The sequence below is a fragment of the Schistocerca gregaria genome, chromosome 2, assembly GCF_023897955.1.
Source record: "Schistocerca gregaria isolate iqSchGreg1 chromosome 2, iqSchGreg1.2, whole genome shotgun sequence".
NCBI lineage: Eukaryota > Metazoa > Arthropoda > Insecta > Orthoptera > Acrididae > Schistocerca > Schistocerca gregaria.
In genome coordinates this window covers 739,219,782-739,237,921 of record NC_064921.1, presented here as the reverse complement: position 1 = coordinate 739,237,921, position 18,140 = coordinate 739,219,782, and the positions used below count along the sequence as shown (strand labels likewise).

General features: G+C 42.8%; 1 protein-coding gene across 1 annotated transcript in view; it reads right to left on the bottom strand.

Moving 5' to 3' along the window:
- LOC126335955 (galactoside alpha-(1,2)-fucosyltransferase 2-like) overlaps positions 1 to 11,359 on the bottom strand; it is a 115,235-nt gene extending 103,876 nt beyond the window's left edge. The window contains exons 1-2 of the mRNA XM_049999432.1: positions 11,255 to 11,359; positions 8,659 to 8,925 (exon numbers count right to left, since the gene is read on the bottom strand). Of these exons, the coding sequence (XP_049855389.1) occupies positions 8,659 to 8,925; positions 11,255 to 11,359 (372 nt within the window). The remainder of the gene's footprint in view (positions 1 to 8,658; positions 8,926 to 11,254) is intronic.
- Between the last annotated feature and the right edge of the window lie 6,781 nt (positions 11,360 to 18,140).

Genomic DNA, 18,140 nt, shown 5'->3' with positions numbered 1-18,140 from the left:
CCAATTCCATCTACTCCTACCCTCTATTTCTCCATCTCCTTCTCATTCCTCTATCTGTCTCCTCCTCCCCCTTTCTTTGTCCATCTCCTCCCCCCTCTCTCTCTGTTCATCTCCTCTCCCCCACCCTCTCTGCCTATCTCTTCCTCCACCTGCCTGTGTCCATCTCCTCCTCTTTCACTTCTCTGTCCATCTCATCCTCCTCCTCCTCTCTCTGTCTGTTTCCCCCTCTCCCTCTCTTTGCCCATCTCCGCCTACATCCCTATCTGTCCCCATCTACTCCTTCCCCCTCGTCAGTACATCTCTTCCTCCCATCTTCTCCCTCCACGTTATCATGCTCACCCCAGTAGAAGCTTTGTGGTTCTTACCCCCACAGTATATCGTTCCAGATTGTAACTAATATGTGTAACAAATTTGGCTGAAATCCCACACGGATTTAGGATGAGCTCTTAACACATCTCCATGTACGCGTGTTTCAGATATATTTGACATATAGTCAATATATTTCAAACGTATGTGTAAAAATGTTTCACTTGTATTTCTATCGAATTTCGTCGTGCAGTTCCATTTTCACGCAGCTTGATATTTATAACGTCGTATGTCCCGTCAATACAATGATATAATTTTTCTGGTAAATTCAGTGGTATACGTGTATACAATGTGTCACGAATAAAGCTAATAGTAGAGGAGTAATGAATTAATTGAAACGTCGTGCTTGTGAGGCGTAGCGCGGTATAACTATCCTGCCTTGGAGGCGGTTAAGTGGGAGATGTGTCTCAGAGCTGGATAGTGACAGATGGTAACGCGAGACTAGGCGCGCACGTAGTTTATGTACCAGCGATAGAGGACAATATTGGATAGGGGGACTGTGATTTTAGTTTCGATTGTGCCCACTAGAGTGCACTAAAGTAACAGAATGTTTTTCATAAACTGTTCTAGTATTTTCATAAAGTGTTATTATGTCTTTTTGTGTAGGTAAAATTTTATAAATGTGTTTTAGCAGTATAAATGATGCGTGAATGTGGTTTAAGGTTAATATGAAGATAATTGTTTAACGAGTTATGTAGTGGGATTTAGTGTGGGAACACTTCGAAGAAGTATGAATATGGACAAAGGGGATTTTTGTCGAATAGATTTATAATGTAAGTTTATGGTAAAGGGAAAGTTAATTCACGTGTAAATAACAATAATAAATAACTTTATGCATAGGCAAAACTTCAGCATATTAGATAATTACGTCGGTAAAAAGTGCAGTCGTTAGGTTTACTATTTTGCGATTGGTTATTGATGAAAAGCACTGATTGACGCGGGAGAATGTTGTTTTGCTATTGGCTGTTGAGTAAACTGACCAATGGTAAAGTAATATTCTTCGCGCGCCTTTTTCCGCTGGTAGAGAAGACAGAGTATTCTAGAGAGGAGTGGGAGCCTAGCCATGAAACAGTTCGGATGTGTGTAGTAGTAGTTCGATGGAAACGATAAGTTGCCCGATCTAGCAGTGTTTCATACATCAAAAGTGTGGTAAAGTGACGGCATAATTATTCCGATGGGCATGTAGAAATTTCGGAATTTTAAGTGAATTTTGTGACGAGAAAAGACATATATTCCGCGTGGCGTATTGAGTAGGTCGATGGCTAAAAACTGTGACTGCATTTGGTAACGACTTAATATTTGGCGAGCATTATCAATCAAAAACAGTCAGTATTTTTGTAGCTATTACGTTTTCGGGAAATGCAACATCATAAACTTGCTAACGTGAGTGAAAGGGATTGTGAGTGACTGTGTTAAGACTAGCACGGGCTTGGCAGTAATACTTGTTCACCTAAGTTTCAGAATATATTAATTGAGAATAAAATTTCCAACCTTTCATTTGTGTGAAAACTTTCTCCCGAAACGTAGATTAGTGACTTAGATTGCAGTCTGGTTCACGTCGAAGTACAGTAGGTTTCACTTGGCTTTCCTACTGATGATCTACTGAGACAATGTTCACAGGTAGGTGCTGCTCCGTCGTAAAGGGACGGAAAGAACGGCGCCGCCGCACTTGATGCGGAATTTTTAGTGCACGAACAACGGAAATGTAGTAAGCGATGAACTTTTTTCATTTCATCATTTTGTATGGATCGTCAGCGAGAAAATATATATATACATTTAAGTAGTCACCTTTAGATTCGTAGTAACATTGGTCTAGAACCGTCAAATCCGAGTCTACCGCTGGACTAATGAAATGGTCTAATAAAGTTCAAACCCAAGATATTTTTGGAAGCAAGGTAAAGTGCAAGCAATAAATTAATCTCTGCCATCTAAATAAGACTAACATCAAATCCTAAACTTCGTAGTTCAAACGGCAACGTCATGGAAGAAAGTGGGTTTATTGGTGTTGCTATCATTAATTTATAGACTACTTGAGAATCTGGCGTTGTTTGGGTATGAACCAGGTGGTCATAATTAAAGTGGAGCTACTGTCTGAGGTCCAGTGTACGCTGTAATTATCATATGGCATCGAAACTTGGTCGGTATTCAAATGCGTTAATGTGGAACAGATTTACGCTGGATAAAACTAGTTCCAATCTTGGCCTCTAGGTGCGAATCTGGCACTGTGAATCCAAGAAGTATAGCAATGTTTCCATATGTAATGGCTTACGAATAGGACGTGGGTATAAAAGGTGAAACAACTGTGAAAGGCAGCTTACCCAATTTGTTCAATATGAGCTCCAAAGAGGTTGACGGGATGCTGTATAGTGCTAGATTTCTACCTGTTGGCCAGAACTGGGGCTAATTTTTTCCAGAGTAAATCGGTATCGCATTGCTGCATTAGCATATCTGTCTTACGATAATCACGGCGCATCCTGCGACTTCCGTGAGTAGTTGCACTTTCATGTTAACCACCATGATTTTATTTCAGTTCTATTCGACACTCTTCTCCCTTTCCCCTCTCTCTGTCTGTCTGTCTCCTCCACCCACCCTCCCTGTCTGTCTGCTTCCCTCTTCTCTCTGTCCATCTCCTCCACTCTTCATTCACTGTCCAACTCCTCCTCTTTCCTTTCCATGTCCATCTCCTCTCCCCCTCTCTCAGTCTATCTCCTCTTCTTCCCTATCTCTACCCATATCCTCCTCTCCCTCGCTCTCTGCCGTACAATGACATCATTTTGTAGATACATTCAGCAGCATTTGTGGATACTGTCTGCGAAATGTATTGCAAACAGAGCTAGTAACAAAGAAAGAATAACTTCAGACGCATGCACAATACAGCAGACTTTCATGTATCTTAGTGTTTATGCCATCATACACACTGAACAATATGTTGTACAGTGATAGGATTTTGCAAGTAAATTCGGTGCTATATGTGAACACTGACTGCAAAAAAAGTGTCACAAATACAGTCAGTAGTAAATAAGTGATAAATTAAAACGCCATGCTTCATACGGAATTTTTACTACATGAACTTTTTACCTTTCCTCATTTTGTTTGGGTTGTCAGTGAGAAAAAGTTTCGTAACAGTTTGATATTAATTGTAAAGTTTGTTGCAAGTCACTACGTGCTCTCGTTCTAAATTACAGGATGATTAAAATCTGTGCATCCGCACGTCTTAGCCTAAACTTCGTTTCCACCTCCACCCTTACCCCTTTGATAGGTAGGTGGTTCTTACCTTCACAGCGATTCTTTCCAGGTTCCGGGCAGTAAGTGACATGAGTACGAAGTTTGGCTGTAATAAGCCCAGTGATTTCAGAGGAGATGTGACACGTACACACACACACCTACAAGCATATATTTTTATAATACATATCAATATATTTTTCTTCTCTATCCAATTTTAATGAAATATAGCCTATACAGTGCCTCTAGCTGCGCGGAAGCCGCCAGTAAAAACCTCATAAAATGCATCTAGTAGTTTAGAAGATTAGCGTGTTCAAAGACAGACAGGCACGACTGTTTAACAAATTTACTATTGGTACAAATAGTGGATACTCTCTCAGACTGCAGACTTCAACCCTACAAAACAATTATAGATGTTTTCCGACGACACGAGCCCCACATAGCTGGGATTTATATCACTACCTGACGCCTTTGCTGCTGTACTCCTTTATTTATTTATTATTTTGCCATGAGGACACAGCGACTGTAGTATTGTGGGTCAAATCGCAGCAGTCTGGGAATGGAGGAAAGGTGATCCCGATTTGGAATATTTCAGATAATATTTCCAGTTCAAACATAGTCTTTACAACTAATGGAAAAACTCTCGGAAACATTCGTTGGAACCAGGGAATTGTTACTAACTTTAATTTGTTTCTAGGACTACATTTTTTTCGAAAGTTTTGGGAATGGTCTCTGACAAAAATTAAAACTTTCTGTGTGGGGAGGGGGGGATGGGGTGGATACATTGTTATCCATTGGTTCAGACAAAAAATAAAAATGTATGAGATCTGTCTCTTCATAGAGTCAGGAGTTCTTCTCAGCCAGTTGCTGGGCGATTTGATAATGGAGCAGAGGGAGGAGTTTTTGATTTCTAGCGTTTGCCTTAAAACCAAAGGAAACATCCTTTAAACCTTAGTTGTAACATGGAGATGGCAACTACATTGTGCTACACAATTAAATGATAATGTTTTCGAAACCCCATAATTGTTTCCCAATAAAACGCAGAGGTTTGAAATTTGGCTCAAAGATGCCTACAACCTTCCTTTGTCGTGGTGCAAAAGCATGCGCCCTGCGACGACAACCTTGCGATCAGTGTCGCTTCAGACAACAAGGTGTCATCACATGTGGAAAAAAAAGACGACAACTCAGAAGTTCATGTGAGTATTGGGGCTACCTTCGTAGGAGTCCATTTTGTTAGTGTAGGTTACCTACAGAGACAGGTATGCACTCAAGGGTAAACCTATTGTTCTCCTTTGATTGACAGGTACTTAACCAAGTGTCCTCCTTTGATAGACAGGTCCTTAACCTATTGTTCTGTTAAGTGGTTTTCCATGTCAGAACTATAGCTCAAGGACCTGTCAATCAAAGGAGAACAATAGGTTAAGTATCTGTCAATCAAAGAAGAACAATAGGTTTGTCCCTAAGTGCATACCTGCCCCTGATGTAGGTAATCCACACTAACAAAATGGAATTGTAAGAAGGTAGCCCCACTAGTCATGTGAGCTGTAAGGCGGGCTAACGATGCCACATTGGTACCAAATTTCGCAACAATTCAGCCCGACACCACTGTGGGCTTATAACATGATAGACAGCTGTCACACTTCCTGTTACCCACACTTCACCCCTTCTTTGACACCTCTGGGGTGGGGTCAGAAATGCGACACCCAGTGCTGAAATCACGCTGTTTTCTTACGTGTGGCCAAAGAAAATATTTCGGACATACTGCCGCTCAGAATCGAGAAGATAAGGCCTCAGTGGGTGGTATAAAGGCGTCGATAAAACCACCTCTTCCCACACATTTTGCGGTCGAAAACGACAAATCGCAGTGCTATGAGCAACAGTACTATGAAACTTCCTGGCAGATTAAAACTGTGTGCCCGACCGAGACTCGAACTCGGGACCTTTGCCTTTCGCGGGCAAGTGCTCTACCATCTGAGCCACCGAAGCACGACTCACGCCCGGTACTCACAGCTTTACTTCTGCCAGTATCCGTCTCCTACCTTCCAATCTTTACAGAATCTCTCCTGCGAAACTTGCAGAACTAGCACTCCTGAAAGAAAGGATATTGCGGAGACATGGCTTAGCCACAGCCTGCGGGATGTTTCCAGAATGAGATTTTCACTCTGCAGCGGAGTGTGCGCTGATATGAAACTTGGAAGGGAAGAGACGGATACTGGCAGAAGTAAAGCTGTGAGTACGGGGCGTGAGTCGTGCTTCGGTAGCTCAGATGGTAGAGCACTTGCCCGCGAAAGGCAAAGGTCCCGAGTTCGAGTCTCGGTCGGGCACACAGTTTTAATCTGCCAGGAAGTTTCATATCAGCGCACACTCCGCTGCAGAGTGAAAATCTCATTCTGGAAACAGTACTATGCTCTTGACAATGTTTGATGCTGCTGCAACCTCTGGGCTTTTCAGCCCCTCTACAAGGGCACTATGAGGCTCCAACCCAACTGAACGTCACGAGAGCCCTTTCGAGTGTAGTGCCATAGCAATTTTTGCTCTTGTATGTGGGTTGAAACCATTAGTACGATTCAAAACAATTGAAGAAATTTGAGTGTAATCCAAAGCAGTTAAAGGCAGAAGGTGTTCATATTTATCAAGCCCTCCTGAGTCCTGATGAAGAGGGACAGGGGCAGGGAGGGGCGAACAGGTGGATGCAACGTTAACAAGTCCTTAAATAAAATGGCAAAAGGTCCATTTTAAAAATGTACCTGTCAGAAACTTGTACACCAATTCAGCCTTGCGGCCGTTCCAGCACCTGAGGTTAGGCAAGCCCTTCAACATGGGGTTTGTCTACCTTCAGAATTTAGAAAAACTGTGAGGTTGAACTGGTGTCGAAGTTTCTGAAATGTATATTTTTAATATGCTCAACAAAGGTGTGTGTGTGTGTGGCACTGAGGATATTCCCGAACTGGAGGCCTTTGAGGGACCCATTGCCATTTTATTCACACAAATGTTAATGATGCACCATCTGTGACACGTCACAGGATGGCTCGAAACAGGAGTGCTGAAACAGCATAAACACTGTTTGCTGCTTTGGATCAGGTTCAAATTTCGTCGAATGGTTCGGAACGGTTCCTAATGGTTAATCATGTACACCAGAGAAAAAATGTGGTAGCACTGCATTCCAAAGGGGTCAGATCATGGGTATGGGGCTTCAGCTCCACACTGCCCTTACAGTAGGGCTAAAATGCCCATGGGTGGAAGCAGCAGTGTCTAATATGGTCAAGAACGCAGTACTGTTGCTCATCCCACTGAACTGTCGTTTTGGGAATCAACACTCCAAGGGAAAGAGTGGTTTCACTGACGCCCTTTATGCCGATCAGTGAGGCCTTTTCGTGCGGACTCTGAGTGGCGGTGCGTCGGAAATAGTTTCCTCGGCCACCCATAAAGAAACCGCTTGACTTCAGTGGCGGGTGCCACGATTCTGACCCATCGCAGAGGTGTCAAAAGAAGTCAAACGCAAGTTGTAGGAGATGTGACGATCTTCCCATCTTGTTACACGTCCACGGTGGCGTCGGGCAGAATTGTAATGAAATTTGGTACCAATGTGAAATCATTGACCCTTCTTACAGGTCACCTTATCTGACCTGTGGCCTTTTTTCCGCAGGTGCCGAGACCTTACACTGCCGAGCCGATGGTGGCGTCGTAAGACGCCACACTATTACACCACTGTAGAGGAAAGTTGTAGCCACATTTGAACCAATTTTCGAACTCAAGCGTTGCAAAAGGGTGACAATTGTGGGTTTCGCAATTTTGTTGCACAGTTTATTTTTAAAAGAGCATGTCAAATAGTATTTGTCAGTATACAGGTATACGTCAATAACTTGCTCGATATGTGCAGCATACCTGTGTTGTGCTCCATGACATGGCCCTATCGGTGATCAGGAAATATTATCCCATATATTATTCGCACGAAGTAATGGCCGCTATCGACAGGGGATCTCAAGTTGATTCCGTAGTTCTAGATTTCCGGAAAGCTTTTGACACCGTTCCTCACAAGCGAATTCTAATCAAGCTGCGGGCCTACGGAGTATCGTCTCAGTTGTGCGAGTGGATTCGTGATTTTCTGTCAGGAAGGTCGCAGTTCGTAGTAATAGACGGCAAATCATCGTGTAAAACTGAAGTGATATCAGGTGTTCCCCAGGGAAGCGTCCTGGGACCTTTGCTGTTCCTGATCTATATAAATGACCTGGGTGACATTCTGAGCAGTTCTCTTAGGTTGTTCGCAGATGATGCTGTAATTTACGCTCAGATGGAAAGACCACACAGATAATATTGTGGGGAATGCGACCAAAGGTTGCGTTTCATTGGCAGGACACTTAGAAGATGTAACAAGTCCACTAAAGAGATAGCTTACATTACACTCGTTCGTCCTCTGTTAGAATATTGCTGCGCGTTGTGGGATCCAGCCCAAGTGGGACTGACGGAGGACATCGAAAGGGTCCAAAAAAGGGCAGCTCGTTTTGTATTATCACGTAATAGGGGAGAGAGTGTGGCAGATATGATACGCGAGTTGGGATGGAAATCATTAAAGCAAAGACGTTTTTCGTCGCGGTGAGATCTATTTACGAAATTTCAATCAACAACTTTCTCTTCCGAATGCGACAATATTTTATTGAGCCCAACCTACATAGGTAGGAATGATCATCAAAATAAAATAAGAGAAATCATAGCTCGAACAGAAAGGTTTAGGTGTTCGTTTTTCCCGCGCGCTGTTCGGTAGTGGAATGGTAGAGAGATAATATGATTGTGGTTCGATGAACCCTCTGCCAAGCACTTTAATGTGAATTGCAGAGTATCATGTAGATGTAGATGATTTCAAGTACAGAGGAGACTATCACACGTGCCGAAGTTGGACCTACACCATACTAGGTCAGGAGAATCTTTGTGCTTGCACACGCTTGAAGCGAAATTTAATTAAGATGAGACTATGCATACTGTAAGTTTTAATGTACACAAGCAGTGAAAATTCCAGAATGACAATGATGGCCAACACCAAGGAGTGCCACAACCAAAATCGCTCGTACGCACCTCAGTTTCGCGCAGACTGTGGGCTTTACAAGAGGGGCGCTGCAGCAAGTCCTCCAGTGGCGTTGCGCTGAGATTCTGGAAGACGCTGTGAAGTTTCCTCAACATCTCTGTGGGCGCAGCCAGCTGCAGACCGTACTGTTGGGCCAGCGACCACGCAGACGCATACTCCATGATCTGGTTGCCTGTTCTCCCTCCGGTAGCCACTGTTATCACCCCGGACAGGCAGCGCAGCTTCTCCACCGCCACAGGCTTCCAGTCATCCTCCACCTGCACACACAAGAGTCACTATATGTAAACCACAACTGACAATCCTTAATGAAACCTATATCGAATATGTGGGTGTCGAAAACAAAATTCGAGGAAGTGCTGAAAAGTAGTACCTCCGAATTTTTTATTCTGCTCCCAGTATCGGTTAAGGTCTTGAATATTACACGGTCGACTTTCCCACTTCGCTGAGGCACGTTGCAACTTTCTACCGCTAGAGCGCTCCAAATTTTAGTGTTTAACATGGCGATGTGTAATGTAACTGCATGACGGACAAAAATCCTAGCATCAAAAAACAATTAATGTAGAGTAATGAAATTTCGGGAATATATTTGTCTAGGTAACATATTTAAGTGATTTACATTGCAAGTCCACAGGTTAACATAATTCCAAGATAAGTCATTGCAAATATGAAATGCCGGTACACTAATAATCGGCATAACCGCCAGAATATTGAATACAAGTGTGGTGTCCGTACTGTAAGACCTTCGGTACACACACCATCAGATTATTTGACTTCTCGCTCTAACGAAGTAGGCGAGTGTCAGCCATATGTCTCGTGGTCTTATCGTGGCGTGTTTATCTTCTGCCATTAGGTCAGACGATAGAAATGCCACTTGCACGCTTAGAGTAGCAGATTGACGGTGACCAACTTTAAACAGAACTTGATTAATTTTCACACACATTTATTAAAATAATAACAAGCATAAAAATAACTTCACTTGGTTCTTGATGCTGTTTACAATTGACAATCTGAGGTTCCTTTGGTCTTGGTACGTTAATCTTATTCTCACATATCTCTGATACTTGACAAAGTGTCTATACATTTATCTTCATGGCTATGCACAGGAATATGATAATCTTATTAGGCGCAGACTGAAACTTGACTACAGACTAATGCAGACTGACTAATTGGAGGTCTGTTCGCTCATTATAATTCTTCGAGCGTTCAGGTATCACTGCGCGAGTGTGATCCGCGAGGAGAAAACGTTCAACGTTAGCATCAATCTCATTGGCTCTGTTACATATTAATACGCTGATCGGCGGAAGCAGAATTTGGTCCGTCTCTAAGACAGCGCCATCTCGTAGTGCGGAGACGGACGAGTGCTGCGCCTGCGCTGTTGTGCTTAGCAGGGCGCGCTCTATTGGGAATGTTGTGTACGCGCTGACTACGCGGAACTATGTACACAACAACAAGCATGCAAATGTTCATGCATTATGTTGGACAGGTGCCAGATGCCAGTTTCTGGGTCAATGGAGGGACGGTTAATGCTGTTTGTGAATGACACTGGAGTTGTCGTCCAATGACGTCCCATATATGCTCGATTAGAAACAGATCTGTTGATCGAGCAGACCAAAGCAATATGTCGACACTCTGTACAGCACTCTGGGTTACAACAACGGTATGTGGGTGGGTGTTATCCTGTAGGAAAACAACCCCTGGAATGTTGTTCTTGAATGGTCGAATCATCAGACTGGCGTACAATTTTACAGCTGTGTGTGTATGATAACAACGACAGTGCTCCTGCTGTCATACGAAATCGTACTGCAGACCATAACTCCATGTGTCGCTCCAGTGTGTCTAGCACACAGACAGGCTGGTTGCAGGGCCTCGACTGGACTCGTTTAAACAACACACGGCCAGAAGTGCCACGGAGGCAGAACCAAATTTCATCATAAAACGCAATGGGCCACCACCCTGTTCTCGCTGGACACCACTGAAGTTGCAAATGGTGGTGGTTTGGGGTCAGTGGAATGCACGGCACAAGGCGTCTGACTCGGGGCTGTCCTTGAAGTAACCGATTTGTAACAGTCCGTTGTGTGACTGTGGTGCCAACTGCGGCTCACTTTGCTGCTGCAGATGTACGGTGCGCCATAGCCCCACGCCGAACACGGCAGTCTTTCCTCTCGGTAGTGCCTTGTGGCCACATAGAGCCCGGTCTTCCTGGAACCATACATTCTTGTGACCACTGCTGTTAGTAATGATGTACAGTGGCTATATTCCTGCCACATCTTCCTGCAAAATCGCAGAACGAACATCCAGCTTCTTGAGGCCCTATTACAAGACCTCGTTCAAACATAGTGATGTGCTGATAATGGCGCCTTTGACGGTTTAAAGACATTCTTGACTAACATCAACTCACCACGACCAATCTCAAAGCTAACTAACGCTCTCGACCGCCAAAGCGTGTATTTGAGGCAAACCTGATTTGCTTCCTCATGGTGGAGCTACTAGCGCCACTCTTATGCGAAATCAGAATAGCCACCATCTCTCAGATGAAGAAGCAGGCTTACCAACTTTCGTTTACGTTGCACATCTGCTTCTTGGTACTGTGGTTTTTTCCGTCAGTGTAAATTTAAATTCATCAGTAATATCATAATGTTGCAATGTTCCAAAATTCTTGGCTTCCTCATCATGCTTCTTAATAGCGGCCATTTAACCATACTCAAAGCGTACACCATCTGTTTGAGTAAACTCGAACAACACTTGTATTGTGTTACTGAGGAACATTTTGCTTAAGGTAATGCTACACATTTCCATTGTTATTTGAAATTGAAAGATAAGAAGTATTTAGATCAAGTTAGGAAAGGTTTGGAATTTATGTTTGGTAGTATAACTGGCGTTGTTGATGTTCAGAGTTGTAAGAGTAGGAAATCAGCTTTGATTTACATAACTAAATATGACGCTGAATCTTTGTCTGATTGTAATGATTCTGAACTGTCTTTTAATGTGAGGCTACGTAGATGGGCCGAGCGATCTACTAGGTTTAATTATACGGATCCATTTCTTGTTAATAATTGGAATCGAATACGTTTTGTAGAGATGTACTTTGAATCGTTTCTGGCTAATCGTGTAATAGTGCATCTACTGACTGAGTGGCATCTTGGGTTGATTGGTGATTATTGGTAAAGGTTTCATAGTCTGTTCTTCTGAATCCCACAGCGGGACGAAGGTTGTACGCCATCCTGAAATGTCCAACAAATAATACAAACGTGGTAGTAATAACCATCTCAAATGCAAACAAAATTCATTAGAACATTTACAATGCCAATGTAATTTCTCTTTCGATAACTTGTGTACAAGCCTATATTCCTTTCTACCCTGATCAGGAGACCTCTCTACCCGTGAGGCTTATAGAGAGCGCGCAACAAACAGCGAACTGTGTTCGAGTTTTGAATTCGAAGAGTTCATCCACAGATGGAACACCTCTCCTTCTTTCTGCATGGCATTGCCAGACGACACACGAGTGCTGCGACATCAGCGACAATTTATCGCCTTGAGTTCACTGTCGTCGTTCATCCTCCATAGTCTCGACTTGGCTCCAATCGATTTTCAACTGTTTCCAAAACCTGAAAACACCTGCGAGAACTTCACTTTGATACTGATGACGCGGTGCGAGCAGAGGTGAAGTTGTCGCTTGCTACAATGTCATACTACAATGACAGCTCCTCCTTGAGAGAAATATTTTTTCCCCAGGGTGAACACGTCGAAAAATAAATATTTGGACATGAAGAATAACGATGTATAATGTTAATAAAGTTTGTTTTATTTTAAAACTTTTAAAAGTTTTCACACAAGAAAATCGGAGGAATTTCTTTTGAGCACCCCTCTTACATCGGACCTATCGGTACTGTAGAAGGTGACTCTGTCTTCAACCCAGAAGATGATTTGAACTGCACTGTGCTTTACTACGGATGGCACCTTTGTCGTGTTATGCCCTGGCTTTCCTCGAAAGTTTGAACAGACTTTCCCCTTTCAGTCGTAAAGACACCTACGGTTTGATGTGGACTCTTAATCACTGTGTATTTTGGTGTTTCTGAAGTACAAAGCATATCACGACTAATAGCAGAAACTGATATAGCAGAAATATACGATAATAGATTACATGATGTTCAGGCAGAGTTTACAAAATCAGATATTGGATTGTAATGTGTACACAGGAGCAGATAAAGACTCAGATCACAGTTTAGCGATGATGAAGAGTGCGCTGAAGTTTAAGAGACTAGTCCTGAAGAATCAGTGCTCAAAGAAGTGGGATACGGCAGTACTGAGGAATGAAGACATTCCTCAGTAGGCTGTAGATACTGCGATAGTGAATAGCTATTCAATTGGCAGTTCGCTTGAAGGGGAATGTACACCTCTAAAAAGGGCAGTCACAGAAGTTGGGGAAAATAGGTACAAGGAAGGTAACTGTGAAGAAACCCTAGGCAACAAAAGAAGTACTTCAGTTGATAGATATAAATAAGGTAGAAAAAATATGTTCACGGAAATACAGTAATACCGAAATACAAATGACTTAGGAATAAAATAAACAGGACGTGCAGGGAAGCTCAGGCGAAATGGCTGTATGAAAAATGTGAAGAAATCGAAAAAGACATGATTGGCGAAAGGGCTGACTCAACATAAAGGGAAGTCAAAACAACCTTCGCTGAAATTAAAAACAAGGGTGGTAACATTGAGAGGGCAATGGAATTTCCACTGTTAAATGCAGGGCAGAAAGCTGTTAGGTGGAAAGAGTACATTGAAGGCCTCTTTGTGGGGGAAGATATATCTGATGTGGTAGAAGAAGAAATAGGAGTTGATTTAGAAGAGATAGGGAATGAAGTATTACAATCAGAATTTAAGAGTGCTTGGGTGACTTAAGATCAATAAGGCATAGGGGATAGATAACATTCCAACAGAATTTCTAATATCATTGGGAAGTGGCAACAAAACGACTACTCGCGTTGGTGTGTACAATAAATGAGACTGGAGATATATCATCACACTTTCGGAAAAGCATCATCCACACAATGCCGGCAAATGCGAGAATTATCTCACAATCAGCTTAACAGTACATGCATCCAAGATACTGACAGGAATAACATACAGAAGAATGAAAAAAAATTGAGGAGGTGTTAAATGATGATCAGTTTGGCGTTAGGAACGATAAAGGAACCAGAGAGGCAGTTCTGACATTACGTTTGATAATGGATGAAGACTGAACAAAAATTGAGACATCTTAATTGGATTTGTTGACTTGGAAAAAGCTTTCGACAATGTAAAGTGGTACAAGATGTTAGAAATTCTGAGAAAAATATGGGTAAGCTATAGGAAAAGAAAGAGAATATACAATATGTACAAAAAACAAGAATGAAAAATAAGACTGAAAGACAAAGTACGAAGTGCTCGGATTAAAAAAGGAGTAAGACAGGAATGTAGCTTTCCGAACATATTCTTCAGTCTGTACATCGAAGAAGCAATGGCGGAAATAAAATAAAGGTTAAAGACTGCGACTGAAATTCCGCTGAAAGAATATCAATGATTCGCTGATGACATCGCTATCCTCAGTGAAAGTGAGGAAGAATTACAGGATCTCTTGGCCACAAACAATCCAGAGCTGATAGAGAGCATCATGACTGATACTGGGATTAGTGATCACAAGGTCATTGTAGCTAGGCTCAATACCATTTCTTCCAAATCCATCAGAAACAAACGCAAAATAATTTTATTTAAAAAAGCGGATAAAGTACCACTAGAAGCCTTCCTAAAAGACAATTTCCATTCCTTCCGAACTGACTATGCGAATGTAGACGAGATGTGGCTCAAATTCAAAGATATAGTAGCAACAGCAATTGAGATATTCATACCTCATAAATTGGTAAGAGATGGAACGGATCCCCCGTGGTACACGAAAAAGGTCCGAACGCTGTTGCAGAGGCAACGGAAAAAGCATGCGAAGTTCAGAAGAACGCGAAATCCTGAAGATGGGCTAAAATTTACAGACGCGCGAAATCTGGCACGTACTTCGATGCGAGATGCCTTTAATAGGTTCCACAACGAAACATTGTCTCGAAATTTGGTAGAAAATCCGAAGAAATTCTGGTCGTATGTAAAGTACACAAGCGGCAAGACGCAGTCAATACCTTCGCTGCGCAGTGCCGATGGTACTGTTATCGACGACTGCGCCGCTAAAGCGGAGTTATTGAACGCAGTTTTCCGAAATTCCTTCACCAGGGAAGACGAATGGAATATTCCAGAATTTGAAACACGAACATCTGCTAGCATGAGTTTCTTAGAAGTAGATACCTTAGGGGTTGCGAAGCAACTCAAATCGCTTGATACGGGCAAGTCTTCAGGTCCAGATTGTATACCGATTAGGTTCCTTTCAGATTACGCTGATACTATAGCTCCCTACTTAGCACTCATATACAACCGCTCGCTCACCGATAGATCTGTACCTACAGATTGGAAAATTGCGCAGGTCGCACCAGTGTTCAAGAAGGGTAGTAGGAGTAATCCATTTAACTACAGACCTATATCATTGACGTCGGTTTGCAGTAGGGTTTTGGAGCATATACTGTATTCAAACATTATGAATCACCTCGAAGGGAACGATCTATTGACACGTAATCAGCATGGCTTCAGAAAACATCGCTCTTGTGCAACGCAGCTAGCTCTTTATTCGCACGAAGTAATGGCCGCTATCGACAGGGGATCTCAAGTTGATTCCGTATTTCTAGATTTCCGGAAAGCTTTTGACACCGTTCCTCACAAGCGACTTCTAATCAAGCTGCGGAGCTATGGGGTATCGTCTCAGTTGTGCGACTGGATTCGTGATTTCCTGTCAGGAAGGTCGCAGTTCGTAGTAATAGACGGCAAATCATCGAGTAAAACTGAAGTGATATCAGGTGTTCCCCAGGGAAGCGTCCTGGGACCTCTACTGTTCCTGATCTATATAAATGACCTGGGTGACAATCTGAGCAGTTCTCTTAGGTTGTTCGCAGATGATGCTGTAATTTACCGTCTAGTAAGGTCATCCGAAGACCAGTATCAGCTGCAAAGCGATTTAGAAAAGATTGCTGTATGGTGTGTCAGGTGGCAGTTGACGCTAAATAACGAAAAGTGTGAGATGATCCACATGAGTTCCAAAAGAAATCCGTTGGAATTCGTTTACTCGATAAATAGTACAATTCTCAAGGCTGTCAATTCAACTAAGTACCTGGGTGTTAAAATTACAAACAACTTCAGTTGGAAGGACCACATAGATAATATTGTCGGGAAGGCGAGCCAAAGGTTGCGTTTCATTGGCAGGACACTTAGAAGATGCAACAAGTCCACTAAAGAGACAGCTTACACTACACTCGTTCGTCCTCTGTTAGAATATTGCTGCGCGGTGTGGGATCCTTACCAGGTGGGATTGACGGAGGACATCGAGAGGGTGCAAAGAAGGGCAGCTCGTTTTGTATTATCGCGTTATAGGGGAGAGAGCGTGGCAGATATGATACACGAGTTGGGATGGAAGTCATTACAGCATAGACGTTTTTCGTCGCGGCGAGACCTTTTTACGAAATTTCAGTCACCAACTTTCTCTTCCGAATGCGAAAATATTTTGTTGAGCCCAACCTACATAGGTAGGAATGATCATCAAAATAAAATAAGAGAAATCAGAGCTCGAACAGAAAGGTTTAGGTGTTCGTTTTTCCCGCTCGCTGTTCGGGAGTGGAATAGTAGGGAGATAGTATGATTGTGGTTCGATGAACCCTCTGCCAAGCACTTAAATGTGAATTGCAGAGTAGTCATGTAGATGTAGATGTAGATCTGTTGAAAGGAATGATCAATCTAATAGGTGCACAATATGGACTGAGAGTAAAGCGAAGAAGGACGAAAGTAATGAGAATTAGCAGAAATGAGAACAGTGAGGAACTTAACATAAGATTTGGGGGTCACGAAGTAGACGAAGTCAAGGAATTCTGCTATCTGGGCAACAAAAGTAGCTGGGAGGACGGAGCAAGGAGAAAATAAAAAGCAGACTGTAGCACTGGCAGAAACGGCATTCCTGTCGAACAGAAATCTACTAGTGTCAAATATAGGCGTTAATTTGGGGAAGAAATTTCTGGGAGTGTATGTTTGGAGTGCAGCGTTATACACGAATGAAACGTGGACTGGTGCTACGGTGTGTCAGTGTTTGGGGGGACAATGATACTGATTTCACGTTGATGTCTTGGCCTCCAAATTCACTTTCTATGAACCTCAATGGAAAGCGTGTGGGACGCTATCGGGCACCACGTCCGCTGCCAAATACCACGGACATTAATGTACGGGAATAGCGTGACCTGTACGTAGACGTCTGCTTCCATATGTCTTCAAAAACTGCCAAAGACTTGTCGAATCCATGACACGCAGAATCGCTGCAGCATGTGCTCTAAAGGTGACAAATGCGCTACTAAGTTGGTGGGTATAATGGTTTAGCTCGTCAGTATACTGTAGGACAAAATTCACTAGGTAACTACAAAGGGAAACGAAGACTTAACATGTGTAAACCCTGAAAGTCGGTAGATGAACTGGAGAGGAAAGTACATATACGCAACACCTTAACACTACAATTAAATAAAAAATTAAATTGCTATTTTAAATACAGTTGAGAAATCTTCACAATGTGTGGCAACGACTTTCTTGATTGTTGGTATGGTAATTTCCAAGAATGATTGAAAGAAATTGCTCTAAGCATTATGGGACTTATTATCTGAGGTCAACAGTCCCCTAGAACTTAGAACTACTTAAACCTAACTAACAAAAGGACATCACACACATCCATGCCCGAGGCAGGATTCGAACCTGCGACCGTAGCAGTCACGCGGTTCCGGACTGAAGCGCCTAGAACCGCTCGGCCACCATGGCCGGCGAATGATTGCCTATCGAACGCGCGGGCCACAAAAGATATATATCGAAGGTGCAACTCGATGTCGACCACACGACTCTGGTGGCGCTAATTATGGTAAACGTTTGCTTCGTTGTCAGGGGAACATAGCTTAACGTCTTCGGTTTTGAACAGCAATGAGTGAAAGCGTCGCGATATCGAGTGCCTATAGTCTCACATGGCGAAATATATTTCCTCGGTTATGTAGGATGGAAAGTTGTTTGAAATTTTGTCGGGACTTCGGATTGCTTCCAAATGAGGATAGGAGGAATTGTGCAGAATATCTTGGACTGAACTCTTTGAAACTTAGCAAGAAAGGTGCGGATACTGATTTTCCTTTGCAATTGTACTGCGCCCAATGTCTTTCTTATGAAAGAACACATGGTTTGACAGTTCCAAGTTAGCCGTCGAGAAACGTATAACTTTAGATTCTTGTTGGATAACAGATTATACGCTACAAACGACAGTTTCTGAAACACAGCTGTCCGCGAACACCTTGCGCGACTACTAAAAGAAGTCTGTTACGTCATAGTCACG